The sequence below is a fragment of the Giraffa tippelskirchi genome, chromosome 9 (genome assembly GCF_054371585.1).
Source record: "Giraffa tippelskirchi isolate mGirTip1 chromosome 9, T2T-mGirTip1v1.2.pri, whole genome shotgun sequence".
In the NCBI taxonomy this organism is placed as follows: Eukaryota; Metazoa; Chordata; class Mammalia; order Artiodactyla; family Giraffidae; genus Giraffa; species Giraffa tippelskirchi.
In genome coordinates this window covers 125,945,968-125,960,027 of record NC_137283.1, presented here as the reverse complement: position 1 = coordinate 125,960,027, position 14,060 = coordinate 125,945,968, and the positions used below count along the sequence as shown (strand labels likewise).

Here is a 14,060-nt window from a genome sequence, read left to right as displayed (position 1 = left end):
GGGATTCTTAACAGCCAGTTGAGTCGATTGAGTTATTTTGGTCCTTCTTCTGGTGGACCTTTCTAGAAACAAGCCCAAGCCTGGCAATTTGTGCATCACCTCAAAAAGAACTCTCTTATGAATTAAGCCACTTTATTTGAATAATTGATTCCTGATCATAGAGTTTAAATCATCTCTCCCAATTACTTATGATTATTAGTCCCTCCCCAAAGTAAGACTTAGAGAAGCATTATGAAGCTTTTTGGCATAGGAAGCTGACGGTTTTAAAAGGAAAGACTGTAGCGACTTCCCTGGCGGTCCAGTGGCTAGGACTGCACGTTCCCAGTGCAGGGTTCCCTGGTTTGATCCTGCATGCCGCAAGTAAAAATTCTGCATGCTGCAACTGAGACCCAGTGCAACCAGATAAATAATTATTTTAAAAACTAATGAAAAAATAAAAGAAAGGACTGTTCTTTCAGAGGACAGTATCCCTGCCTGTGTGCGACTGGACTGTTGATCGCTGGGGCAGGACTCTTACCTCTGTCCCCTGATACATTTTGTCTTATTAAAATTAGCCTGTCCTTTCAATCTGACATTATGTTGGATCCTGAGTTTTGTCATCCAAGGACTTTATTCCCTTGCTGCATCTTGTCACCGACAGTCTGATTAAAATGTGATGTGTCACTCATCCAAGTAGACAGGTAGATGAAACACATTTCCAAAAAGGAAAGAAAGTTCTGAAGGCTTTTTAAACTGAATGTTTTTTAATGTAAAGATTTATTCTCTCACTTTTTTTTTTCGTCCATGGCACTTTTTTTTTGGTCCATTTTCTCCCTGAATGTCTTTATAACTTTGTTTTTATTGAATCATAAGCCTGACAAGGACTTTGAAGTTTTGGACCTAAATCTACATCACTCCAAACAGTTGGAGCTCTGGAAATACTGTTTATGATAAGGGGACCCTGGGGCCACCTAAGAAAGTTGGTGGGGAATCTTCTATAATTTAAAACCTAAGTGAAGGACTTCCCTGGTAGTCCAGTGGTTAAGGCTGTGTGCTTCCAATGAAGGGGCTCAGGTTCAATCCCTGGTCAGAGAACTAACATCCCACATGCTGTGCAGTACAACCGGGGGTTGGGGGAGAACAGAAAAAACCCAAACAGTTAAAAACAATTCAATAAAAAAAACTACCTAAACGGCTGGGCCAAATGGCCAGGATTCCAGCTATTATTTGTTCTGCCACAAGTAACATTTTAGCTCTTGGAAATCACTGACCATCTACAAGCCTTACTACCTTCATCCAAATTAAACTCTCAGAGACTCGTTTCAATCTGAATATTATATTGTTTCTAAAATATGTGCCACTCTTACTTCACTAACGTTACCGCTTTCTTGCTTCCCATCTCTCTCTTTCCCATTTTCTATTCCTTCCTTAAAGCTGCAGGTAATACAGACAGACTTTATTTGCCTCAGAAAAAGACTGCATGACTCTGACCTATTATATTTCTCAGGATCTGAAGAAAGGAAGTGTTGTCACTTTGACATTATTACACTGATTTAGGTTGTACCTAAATGCTTCTTGTCAAACTGTTTCCCCTCATGTGGGTCACATCTCTGCAATGGCCCTCCTTGTAACAATCCCCGGTTAAGATGGTTCAGTTGTTTTATTTCTTCCAGCTCATGAGCCTCAATTTCTTTAGCCTCCCTTTGCCGCACGGGTCTGTTGTGACCTTGAGCAAAAGTTTATCATTCAACAAAGACAAAGTGTTCCGAGAATGGCTAAGCTCCTTCTCACTTCTTGGGTCCACTCTCTTAGACCAGGTGGCTGCCTTGAGGAGTTGAGGCTCGGCATCCATGGGGCAGGCATCCACGGAGCAGGTGTTCGTGGGACAAGTGTTGTCTGTGTGAAAGGCCAGCCCTTTAGTAGGGAGGATCAACAATACCTAAGCAGGAGAGAGGAGCTATGAACCAGCCTCCAGGTCCTGGCTGGAGTAATGAGTGACCAGGGTTGCGACCCAGCACTCCCGGGCACCATGGAGTCTGTATGAAGAGAGAGTCTTTTTTTACCCCCTGCAATTTAATTTTATTTATTTTTTAAACTGGAATATAATTGCTTTACAATGTTGTATTAGTTAAAGCTTTTCAGGTAGCTGCAACGCAGGAGACATAAGAGATGCGGATTTAATCCCTGGGTGTTGAAGGTCCCCTGAAGAGGGTGTGGCAATCCACTCCAGTATTCTTGCCTGGAGAATCCCATGGACAGAGGAACCATGGGGTCAAAAAAAGTCAGACACAACTGAAGCTACTTAGCGTGCACATTGTGTTAGTTTCTGCTGTACAGTGAAGTGAACCAGCCATATGTATACATATATCCCCTCCCTCTTGGACCTCTCTCCCACCCCACGCCTCGAGGTCATCATGAAGCACCAAGCTGAGCTCCCTGTGCTCTCTAGCAGCTTCCCACTAGCTGTGTAAAATAGCTCTCCCACCTCCAGCTGGGAGTTAGGCTCTTCCAAATGAGCAGCAGAGACTTTTCGTTCAGAGTGCTCTTTATGATCACCTGTGAGTATAATTTATGGGTCACCTGCTGGATTGGGAGTCACTCTGATGTTCCTATGCAGCAATTCTGTTAGAAATCGGGACCCATGGGGCTCAACCTGCCAGAACAAAGCAGCACCCGGACCCGAGTTGTTGACAGTGAGGCCACCTTTTCTGTGGTTGTTGCCTGGCAACGTCTCTAGGCCCTTCGCTGTTCACTTCCCTGAAAGTGAATGTCTCCAAGCCTCTGCCCTTCCCTGGTCGGATCAGGGAGATGTGCTGCCTGCAGGGTCCTGCACCCCCTACCCCGCTGGTCTCAGATGGCCGGTCCTGACCCCAGGGCAGGTGGGAGAACCTGCACAGCTAAAGCCTTCAAGGAGGGATTTATAACCTCCAGTGCATGTTTGTCACAGGGAGCTTCAAAAACACCCACGCTGAGACCCCACCCTAGCTTGATGGAATGTGGGGGTAAATTTTGAGATTTTAAAAATATTTTCAGGTGAATCTATGGTGCAACAGAGTTGAAAACCCATCATTTATGTTATAGCTTGAAATGTGGTCCTAATACTAGCAGCATCTGCTTCTCTTGGGAGCTTGTTGTTGTTTGTTGTTCAGTTACTGAGTTGTGTCCGACTCTTTGTGACCCCATGGACTGCTTCCCTGTCCTTCACTGTCTCCCAGAGTTTGCTCAAACTCATGCGCATTGATTCGGTGATGCCACCCAACCATCTCATCCTCTGTTGCCCATTTCTTCTCCTGCCCTCAATCTTTCCCAGCATCAGGGTCTTTTCCAATGAGTCGGCTCTTTGCATCAGGTAGCCAAAGTATCAGAGCTTCAGCTTCAGCATCAGTTCTTCCAATGAATATTCAGGGTTGATTTCCTTTTGGTGACTCAGATGGTAAAGAATCAGCCTGCATTGCAGGAGACCCAGGTTCAATCCCTGGGTCAGGAAGAGCCTCTGGAGAAGGGAATGGCAACCCACTCCAGTATTCTTGCCTGGAGAATCCCATGGATAGAGGAGCCTGGCAGGCTACATACAGTCCTTGGGATTGCAAAAAAGTCAGATAGGACTGAGCGACTAACACTTTCACTTTCAGCCTTCTTTATGGTCCAGTTCTAACATCCATACATGACTGCTGGAAAAACCATAGCTTTGACTAGATGGACCTTTATCGGCCAAGTCATGTCTGCTTTTTAATATGCTGTCTAGGCTGGCCATAGCTTTTCTTCCAAGGGGCAAGTGTCTTTTAATTTCATGGCTGCAGTCACCGTCCACAGTGATTTTGGAACCCAAGACAATAAAATCTGCCACTGTTTCCGCTTTTTCCCCATCTATTTGCCATGAAGTGATGGGACCGGATGCCATGATCTTCTTTTTTTGAATGCTGAGTTTTAAGCCAGCTTTTTCACTCTCCTCCTTCACCCTCATCAAGAGGCTCTTTAGTTACAGGAGCTTGTTAGAAATACAAATTGTCAGTCTCCACTCCAGACCTACAAAATCAGAAACCCTTTAACAGGGCCCAGATAGCTGTCTTTAACAAGCCTCTGCTGCCCTGTGAAGTTTGAAGACCACTGGTTTAAGGCATAATATTAACGCACAAGCAAGCTAGTTTCATGTGACCTGTGAATGTAACTGCAAAAGCACCAATAGAAAAGATGCAGTGGAAAAGTAAGGATAAAAGCGACAAATCATTGTATGGGGTGGGAGAATCGCGAATGATTTGCTTTTATTTTGCAGATATTTAGTGAAGTCATTATTTTTATTTTTTCTTCGTTGTGGCACACAGGCTTTCTCTAGTTGTGGTGAGCAGGGGCTACTCTCTAGTTGCAGTGCACAGGCTTCTCACTGTGGTGCAGTTCTGCCCACGGGGAGATCATGGCCTAGTTGGAAGTTCAGTCAGAACACGATTGGTGGTTTCCTGGGGGGAGCTGAAGTGCTGTGGGCATGGAGAAGGCAGCTGGGGCCATTTCTTCTTGGAGAACAGAAGGGTGTTCCCAGTAAAGAAGGTTCTTCCCAAGAGACATGGAGACTGGAGACCTTTGACTGTATTTCATAAATGACCGTGGATGAGATCTAGCTGGTGGGAACCTCGATTCTCCAGCGAGGGCCCACTTGGTTACCTAGGAGACCCGACATCCAGCTCTTTACCCATGTCTGTGCCATTCACAAGATCTCACCAAGGCAAAGGTGTGGGAGTGTCGAGGAGGAGGGGCAGCAGTTGGGGGTCTTCAGGGGTGAGGGCTGAGGCAGAGGGAAGGAAACCTGTGATGGATGCTGGGTGTCGCCATACTTATCCTATCTCAATGGTTAGTGGGGACTTTCCTATTTCAGATGAGTAAACAGGCTTAGGAGAGTGTCCAACACAAAATCAACCAGGTATTACCAGTCAGAGGTGGGATTTGAACCAAGCTCGTTGAGCTCCAGTGCTTCTGGCCTTTCCTTTCTTCGGAGAGAGCACTCTGCTGACCTTGGATGAGGAAGGTGCCTCTAGTCCAGGGCCATTCTGTTAACACCTTATAGTTTCTAAAGCACCTCCAGGCATGATCTGGTTTTAAACCACATCCGTGTTTCCTTCTCTGGCTTTCTGATTATTCGTGTTCACTTGGACAAACCCTCTTGCCTCCTTGGGCCTCAGCGTCCACACAGTAATCCCTGGTTGCTGACAAGGATGTTCTTCAGGGCTCCCCTGACCTGACTCCCATTGACCCCTTGACCTGTGGTCCCCTTCCCAGTCTCTCTCAGGGAAGCTCCTCCGGTCATGGTCTGCACTTTCCAGATGCTCAGAAACACTGTATCCTGCCATCTTGTCAGCCTTCCTCACCGCACACGTCTTTCTCCTTTTAATAGAGATGGGCTTCCCTTTGTTCAGAATGCCCCAGAAACTTTGTGAAGGTCACTGATCGGATGTCCTGGACAAGGACACATGGTAGGAGGAGCCTGGGGTCAGGTCAGCAAGGGGAACCAGGCTATTTGGCTTCATCTGATCATCTGTGGACAGTTCGTTGGAGGAATCAAGGTTAACCAGCCCGCATAGAACATAATCGCCAGTCGAGGAAGGTCACGCCTTCATCTCATCTCCGATGCTGCCTTTTTATGAAGGCTTTATATAGCCTGTTTTCTTGGGAGAAACTTTTTTCTTAATTAAGAATTCTAATTTTAATGTGAGCTCTGACCTCTTTCTTTCCAGAATCATTCTAATGCTTTGATTGCATTTCACAGGTTGAAATTAAAACCCTTTATTGTCTACTATCTCTGTTTTCCTGCAAGGCTAGTTACCCATGGCAAACAGGCCCTTGATCAAGAACACAAATGTGTTTATCCTGCTGGAATACCAATAAAGGGCTTTGGGAAGCTTTATCAAGGTGCGAAAAAGGACTTGGGCCATATGAAACCCTTATTCCTCCAGGAGTGTTTCTGTATAGGTGGGGTCTGTGGTTAAATGCTGTTTGGAAACATTTCTTCACAGTGAACTTGAGGGAGAAAGCAAAGGGGGCATAATGTCTCCTTTAGAAGTTGGAGAATTCGGAGCTTGGCAAGGTCAGTTTTCCAGATAGGAATTGACTTACTCTGAAGAGTGCTGTTCTGTGTGTGAGCCTCAGTGTCATAGCTCAGGAGCCCCTGGCAGGGGATAGTCATCTCTATGACCCAACAGCAGGGCTGAGAAGCCCACCCACTCAGGTGCACAGAAGATGTACACACACACGTGTTCTGTCACCCACTGGGAACAGCCTGGAACTCACCAGTGACAGAATGAGTGAATAATGTGACAATATTTTTAAAAATAAAAAATAGAATGTTGGACCCCCCAAATTGCTAAATGACATTGTTTAGTTTAGTACCATTTATGTAAAGTTTGAAGACAAGCAAAACAATTTTTATCTATTGTGCATGGTTACAAACATGTAGTAATGTATAATAACAGACAAAGGAACAATGAGTTCCAAATTGATTGGTTACCTAGGGGTTGAGGGGAAATGAGATATGGGAGGGGTTCACAAGGAACAGCTATGGTTTCTTTAGTTTTTTCTTTAAGTGCTTAGTGAAAGTGAAGGTGTTAGTTGCTCAGTTGCATCCACCTCTTTGCCACCCCATGGACTGCAGCCCACCAGGCTCCTCTGTCCATAGAATTTCCCAGGCAAGAATATGGAAGTGGGTTGCCATTTCCTTTTCAAAGGGATCTTCCCAACCCAGGGATCGAACCCGGGTCTGGTTTCTTTAGTTTTCTCTTAAAGTTAATGGTGGGTATGTGCATTTTCAAATATTATTCATATTTTTGAATGGTTGAAGTACTTTGTAATTTAAAAATTTTTAAATTTGTTTTACAAAGGAGAGAATCTATTCTAATGATTTGTCCAGCAGTTTCAGTTTTGAGGAATTACTAGCCAGACATCTCTGGGGCTAAGTAGCTTGACATTTTGCTGCTCTTCCATCTCTTACCCCATCAGATACACTATGGCCACATCACCAATCCTGACTGTCACACCAGTAGGGAAATCACAGAAGATGTGAAAGCCCTCACCTTTCTACTTGCCTGTTGGATGAATTGGAGTAGAAATTATGCACTAAAGGAAATCTTCACATTTTGAACATATTTTGTTCATAGCTCACAATGCCAATAGCCATGGTTACCTGAGACAAACTTGAATTCTGAGTAAATCTAAGCATCGCTTGACAAACCGAAGGCCAGGGGTGGAGGGGAACACCGCTGTGCAAACCTTGCTCTTGTGACGTCTCGTTCTGAAATCAATGTTTGCTCTGCATTAACAGCATGGCCGGACGCCCCTGCATCTTGCTGCCAATAAGGGCCATCTTTCTGTGGTCCAGATCTTGCTGAAGGCTGGCTGTGACCTCGATGTCCAGGATGATGTGAGTAGAAGCCATCATTCTATTGGGGAATGGCTGTCAACCGGGCTTGTCTGCATAGAATCCCACAACATGTAACTAGCTGTGAGGTGGGAGAGGGACAGTAGTTGTTGCTCTCCAGCACTTTTTAGCTCCACCTTTGTGGGAAGAACTTCCCCTTGAAGCCCTGCTCTGGGCTCAGGGCAAGTTTGGTTTGGTTTTCCCATCATAGTTCCTATCGAGTATTATTATTTCCTATCTAGTATTATTCAAGTACAGGGCCTTGAAGGGTGTTTTGTCTGTTTCCTTGTCTTGGTACGAAGGAACACACTACATACACACACACACACACGCACACACGCACGCACGCATGCACACAGGTTTGGGCAAGTCTTCCTGGAAATGTGTCATTGATCAAACTTACCACTGGAGAAAAAGATGAAGCTTAAAAACTTAAATTTTTGTCTTTTCTTGCCTTGATTTCTCTTAGTATGCATTTAGTTTAAAAGGACCGATTTAAAGAAAAAAACAGGACATCGATCTCGTGTAGTCTGAGAAAAACGACGCCTCCAGAAAGATTCACTCTGGTGCTCTGCCATGATTGAGAGTCATTCTCTGAGTTTCTTCAGTCAAATTATCTAGAAAGAGATTCCACTTGGCTCTTTTGGGTTCAGGAATCCATTCCTGAGTAAATCAGCAGTGGCTGGCATGGAGTCATGTAGTGCAGGGGGTAGCCCTGCTGGGTTTTGGGCCAGGCTAGATTCTCTAAGAAGGGGATGTGAAAAAGATTATATAAATTGCCCTCCAGTGGGCTATTAGGAAAATGTTCTAATGATAATCTGATTGGAAACTCTTTTTGGAAATTTTCTAACTCTAACTGTGATTTGTACAGTAGGACTCGAAGAGGTAAAAACTTTTATGGGGAACACAGACTCTTGGAGACTTTGTACTCATAAACCCCTTTCAGATTCACCTTTAATCACTGTGCTTACAGAATGTTATCAAAGTTCAGACCCTCTTTTGGGCTAGAGTGTGGGTCACCAAAGTGCTTCTAGTCTTCTTTGAGTCCCTGTGTAATGTCTGAAAACTTGGCAAACACACAAGTTGAGAAGGACAGCATTCACAAAGCAATAACTAAATGTGTCATATCCATGGGCAGAAGGCTGTCAGTGTCATTCAGAAATTTCTGGTTATATTTGGAACCTGTTGAGTCATCAAGGATGTTATTTTCAAAAGATGCTGATCTAGCTTTAAGCTGTTGATTTCTACCCTGGGTCACAATACACTTTTTTCTTTTCCAGTACTGTAGCCATCATAACATACCTGATTATATCTTATCCTTACATGACAGGAGCAAAAATACAGGGAGAGGGAAGAGATTCTGACCACAGGAAAGGCAGGGCATTGAATTGTTGGTGCAAATATGTTGGGCAGCATCTGCTCTTCTCTGCATAATTAAAGCCCTTGCTGCCTCAGTGGCAAGGCTGCAGTAATACCAGGGTGCTAACCCATCATGACCCAGCACTCCTGCCTCAGGTCCTGAGCTCCAGGTATCACTGTGTTCTCCTGCAGCAACAGCCATGCAGACTTTCCAGAATTACTGCTGTTTATATCAGGCAAGATAGGAAGTAAACTAGTCAGGGGTTCTCACAGGGTAGCCAAAGGGGTACATGTCAGCAGAAGGAAAGCCAGCTCTACCGTCTCTTTATTTATTGAAATTATTAATATATTTTGCATCTTTCCCTTGCCATAGACAATGCATATATTGCTTCTCTCAATTAGTTTAAAACAAAACAAAAGCGCATACACAACAACAAAACAGTGTAAAAACAGCTGGAAGTGGGAGGTTTCTTGACTCTCACTAGTTCTGAAGTAATGCATTTGTCAGAATATGGTTCATGTGTGTCTTCTATGTATTTACTCTGCTTATTGATCAGCCTTGAAACCCATGCAGGAATTCAAGGAAGAAAACTCCTTATGGATGGTCTTTAAAGAAGCTGGGAATGGGAGTTCCCTGGTGGTCCAGTGGTTAGGACTCAGTGCTTTCATTGCCATGGCCCAGGTTCAATCTCTGATCAGGGAACAAAGATCCTGCAAGCTGTGAGGGATGAGCAAAAAATAATAAAAACATAAAGAAGCTGGGAGATAAAGTATTGGAAAAAAAAAATTTCAGAAGTTACCTGTCTTGGGTGATGGGTAACAATAGAGAATGTTAACGTTATGAAGAATTTACTCCTAACTTCATGTTCTACAGATACTATGCTTTGTATCATGGTAAAGACTGAGAATTAGTTGAAGAATGACCTCCAGTGCCCTGGAGTGGGATTATTATGAATTTGAACCTGTGGAAACCAGTTCTTTAGAATATGGAACTCCAGGGGCAAGTTCCCTCTTGCTTCCTGCCAACCCTGCCAACGCTCATTGGAGCACTAACGCCATCTCTGATTGGTCGATGAGCAATCACACAGCCCCCACCTCAGAAATAGTCCAGGACCCCGTGGCCACAGGAAAAGGCACGAAGGAAGAGAAAAATAAGAAAAGCCAGAGAAGACAGGCTAGGAAGAACCCCAGAAGATCAGAGAGAGAAAAAGAGGTCAGCGATTGTTTTGTGCACCTACCCTGTCTTGAGCTTCCTTGCAATATGGCTGCCTGTGCCACCTGGGAGGGATTCCTCCTGAAGAGGGACAGGGGCCACCCTTGCATGACTGGGGTTTCTTCCATGAGCTTGGCTTGGAATCTGCCCACACTGTGCTCGCTCTTTTTCACCAAGCAGGAGAGAACACGTATTTCAGAACCAAGTTTTAGACCTCAGTGGATGCAAACCTTTTATAATCTCTAAGTAAGAAACACTGATGTCCTAGAAAAATGGAGAGCTGGCAGTTCACACACTTTGCAGACAAGTCCCTTTGCAGTCACTCTGGAACATGATGTGCATGTTCCAAATCAGAGTGCCAAACTACAAGTTTGCTGGGTCGTCAAGTTCCAGCTTCAGTGTTTTCTCTTCTGCTTCTTTGTAGTTAATCATTCAACAAATACTTCTCAGGTGCTATACTTGCCAAGGCATTGGGCTAAAGTACTTAGCTTGATGACGCCATAAACAGGCAGCCCCATCCCCTAGAAGCACCTAATTGTTTTAAAGACCTGTTTAAGGTTAATTGACTTCACAGGTTATAAACAGTATGGGCAAGTGCAAAAAGCCTTGACAATTTGAATTTTGCCCCGACTGTGGGTACATTTGTGCTAAGTCTCCTCAGTGGTGTCTAACTCTTTGCGACTCTATGGACTGTAGCCCTCCAGGCTCCTCTGTCCATGGGATTCTCCAAGCAAGAATACTGGAGTGGGTTGCCATTCCCTTCTCCAGGGGTCCTCCCCAACCCAGGGATCGAAACCTGCATTTCTTATATCTCCTGCATTGGCAGATGGGTTCTTTACCGCTAGTGCCACCTGGGAGGCCCCTGTCCCAATTGTGCTACCCTGAATTAGCTGGTTACTCTAAGCTAGGCACTGAACTGCACTGGACCTTTGTTTTTTAATCAATAAAATGAGATAATTGGATGCCACAGTGCTTGGAGTGTAGTAGAGAGTCAGTAAATATTCACTGAATGGATAATGAGTAAATGCTGTTGAGGGTGCCAAACTTCTCCCAGCTTTTTTTCTCTCCAAAATTTCAGAATTTCATGGTTGATCTTTAAATCATAGAGAAATAAAGATTATGTCTAAATTGCTGCTTAGGTCTGTTAATAAGTATGTATAGAGGCACATTTTGTTTCAGTATTTGAAAAGTATACTTACTTCCTTTTAATTTATTTTTTTAACTTTTTATTTTGTATTGGGGAATAGCCAGTTAACAATGTTGCAGTAGTTTCAGGTGAACAGTGAAGGGACTCAGCCATACATATATATGTATCCCTTCTCCCTCAAGCTCCCCTCCTATCCAGGCTGCCACATGACATTGAGCAGAGTTCCCTGTGCTATACAGTAGGTCCTTGTTGGTTATCCATTTAAAATATAGCAGTGTGTACATGTCCATCCCAATTCCCTAACTATCCCTTCCTCCCGTCCTTCCCCCGCTGGCAAGCACAAGTTCATTCCCTCGGTCTGTGAATCTCTTTCTGTTATGTAGAAAGTATACTTTTGAAATAATACTTTTACTTCCAAAGGAAGTTTTAGTTCCATAAGAGGAAGAATTGATTCACAGGCCATTGACCCTGTTGCAGTAAAGGGTCTTAGGTGTTCATTTATGTCATGTTCTGGGGAAGAGTAGGTCTGAGACAGCCGAGGTGGCCCTTGACTTATGTATTCATGTCTCTCGGCTGGCGATGCTCACCTTGGTAACTTCAGGGTGGCTGGTTTTTATGTGCCAGAGAAACCCAGAACCACCCCACCTCATGTGAGCAGAGCTCACGGTCCCTCTTGAGGACCATGCAGGGTGGGGAATGGCTGGCTCTGGCCTTCACAACCCGGTACCTCCGACATACGAGGCAAGGACCCTGGCTCTGAGCGTGTCTCTGACCGAGAAGTGTGAAGGTGGAGGGGCGGCTGTGTCCTGGAGACGAGCAGGGCCGGGAGAAGGGACCCGCCGGACACACCTGTGCCAGGTGCACGAGGACCACTGGGCTCCCCCCACAGCCTCGCCCGGCCCGGCAGGTCTCCCGAGTCCTGTTCATCCATCTGGAAATCTACTTTTAAGGGCTGAACTAGAATTGAGATTTAGCTTCCTCCATTGAGTTAGAGTTTCACAAAAGAAAGTTATCCCCACAGAAGCAAGTACAGGAGATTCACGCTAAAAGCAAGTAATAAATCACGGTGGTGTTCTGGCTCCAAAGTTGCCTCAGCTCATGATTTAGTGGCAGCCCACGAGGCACAGTAAAACATTTGATCTGAAGCCAGGCCCCCAACACGACCCACACTTTATTCACAGCAAAATGGTTACGTTTGGTTACGTAAAAGGGTTGTTCTAATTGCGCCAAGGAGTGCAGGTTAGCGTGCCCGCAGTGTGTAGGAATGGTTAAAGGCCTCTAACAACTAGAAATCTGACCAAGCTGGTGTTTCCTCTGAAGAAGAGGGCTGGCTGCAGCCTCACCTTTGTTGCTGAGAACAGGGCACCTCCTTTCTCATCAGGTCAGTAACAATAAATTACACTTGAGGTCCATTTTGGGAAAACCCATCATGATGCTGATGGGGAAACAGGCAGTCTTGAAGATTCTTACAGAAGTTTTCAAAAATTGAGACTGGGGCTTTCCTGGTGGCTCAGTGGTAAAGAATCTACCTGCCAGTACAGGAGACACAGATTCGATCCCTGGTCCAGGAAGATCCCACATGCCGTGGAGCAACTGAGCCCACGTGCCACTACTATTAGCCTGTGCTCTGGAGCCTGGGAGTTGCAGCTACTGAAGCCTGCATGCCATAACTAGCGAAAAGCCCTCGCAACAGCAGACTCAGCACTGCCCCCCAAATTAATTAATTTTTTTAAAAAATTGAGACCTGGCAGTTTTTCATGATTATCTGTTTGGGCCTCAAGTACACCTCATCTGGAAACACTTCCTAAGTTGTTTGAAGAGGATGTATAATGGCTTTGCTCACCTCCTGTAACCACTGACCCAGTGGCCATGTTCTTTTGATGACATGGCACATAGAAAGGGTCCTCTTTGAGTAAGGGGTCTTGGAAAGGTGAGTGAGAAGAAAAGCAAGGCTAAACCTACTTTGTAATGGGAATCATAGCATCGGATGCTGAGGGGAGGGTTGGTGACAGAAGGCGCGGACAGTGGATGGAATCATGGTCACGGTTACCTCTACCCTCCTGACCCATCTAGGAAGAAATCTCTTAGATTCTACAGAATGAAGAGGAAAGCTTCTGAGACATGGACAGTCCCACCCCATTCCTGGTATATCAGTACAGCTTAGACATTTAATAAATAGAAGTTTTTTGATGGTAGAAATTATATATGTAAAAAATTGGAAAGAATTAAAAAGTTTAAAGAAGAAAATAAACATTATTTCCCCTCATGAATTTTTAAAGGGAATTTTTTTTTTTTAAGTTTTAGGAATGTGAATTTGGTTTTTAAGTAGGATTAAGTGCTTTTTATTGTGATGAACTATACATAAAATTGACCATTTTAACCATTTTTAAGGGCACAGTTCTTTGGCATTAAGTACCTTCGCATTGTTATGCAAACATCACCACGGTCTGTCTCTGGAACTTTTTTCGATTAAGTGCTTTTAAAGTGGATGGTCATTTGTTACAGATCCCAGGGATATAAGTAGAATCAGTGTTTGATGAAGGCTATTTATAGGTAGCAGTGCAGCCCTCTTTAAAAAGCCTCCATGTTCTCCGTGTTCTAGTTGGTCTCTCCTCTCTTGGGCCAAGGAGCAGGAGTACCCCGGGGCTTGTCTTTTGCCCCTCCTAGGTTCCACCAGAAAATTGTTTATGCAAAACTCTTGCCACCCAGATCATAGACAAAGGAGAGGAAGGGACTTGCCTCCTTTCACAGAGGAAGAACTTGAAGTCCAGCGAGGTGACAGGTGTCCTCCAAGGCTTGCACAGAGCACATCTCCTGACCCCCTTGCCCTGCTCCCCTTCTGTCCTACCAGGAATTTTCCACACCGTTCACGCATCTCCCCATTCAAGCTTACACCCCAGGCTGGACTTGATTTCCTGAGAGCCTGTCAGAGATAACATGTGTTCTCAGAGACTTCAGAACTA

At 44.7% G+C, this 14,060-nt stretch overlaps 1 protein-coding gene across 26 annotated transcripts in view; it reads left to right on the top strand.

Moving 5' to 3' along the window:
• ANKRD6 (ankyrin repeat domain 6) overlaps positions 1-14,060 on the top strand; it is a 198,918-nt gene that overhangs the window by 136,109 nt on the left and 48,749 nt on the right. For 10 of the 26 annotated variants that reach the window (XM_081528515.1, XM_081528538.1, XM_081528534.1 and 7 more), the window contains exon 3: positions 7,283-7,381. The exons of 8 other annotated variants lie outside the window; for them this stretch is intronic. In XM_081528515.1, the coding sequence (XP_081384641.1) occupies positions 7,283-7,381 (99 nt within the window). Of the gene's footprint in view, positions 1-7,282; positions 7,382-9,611; positions 9,951-14,060 lie in introns of all 26 variants that reach the window. 8 more of the 26 variants (XM_081528540.1, XM_081528537.1, XM_081528536.1 and 5 more) reach the window with 1 other exon arrangement.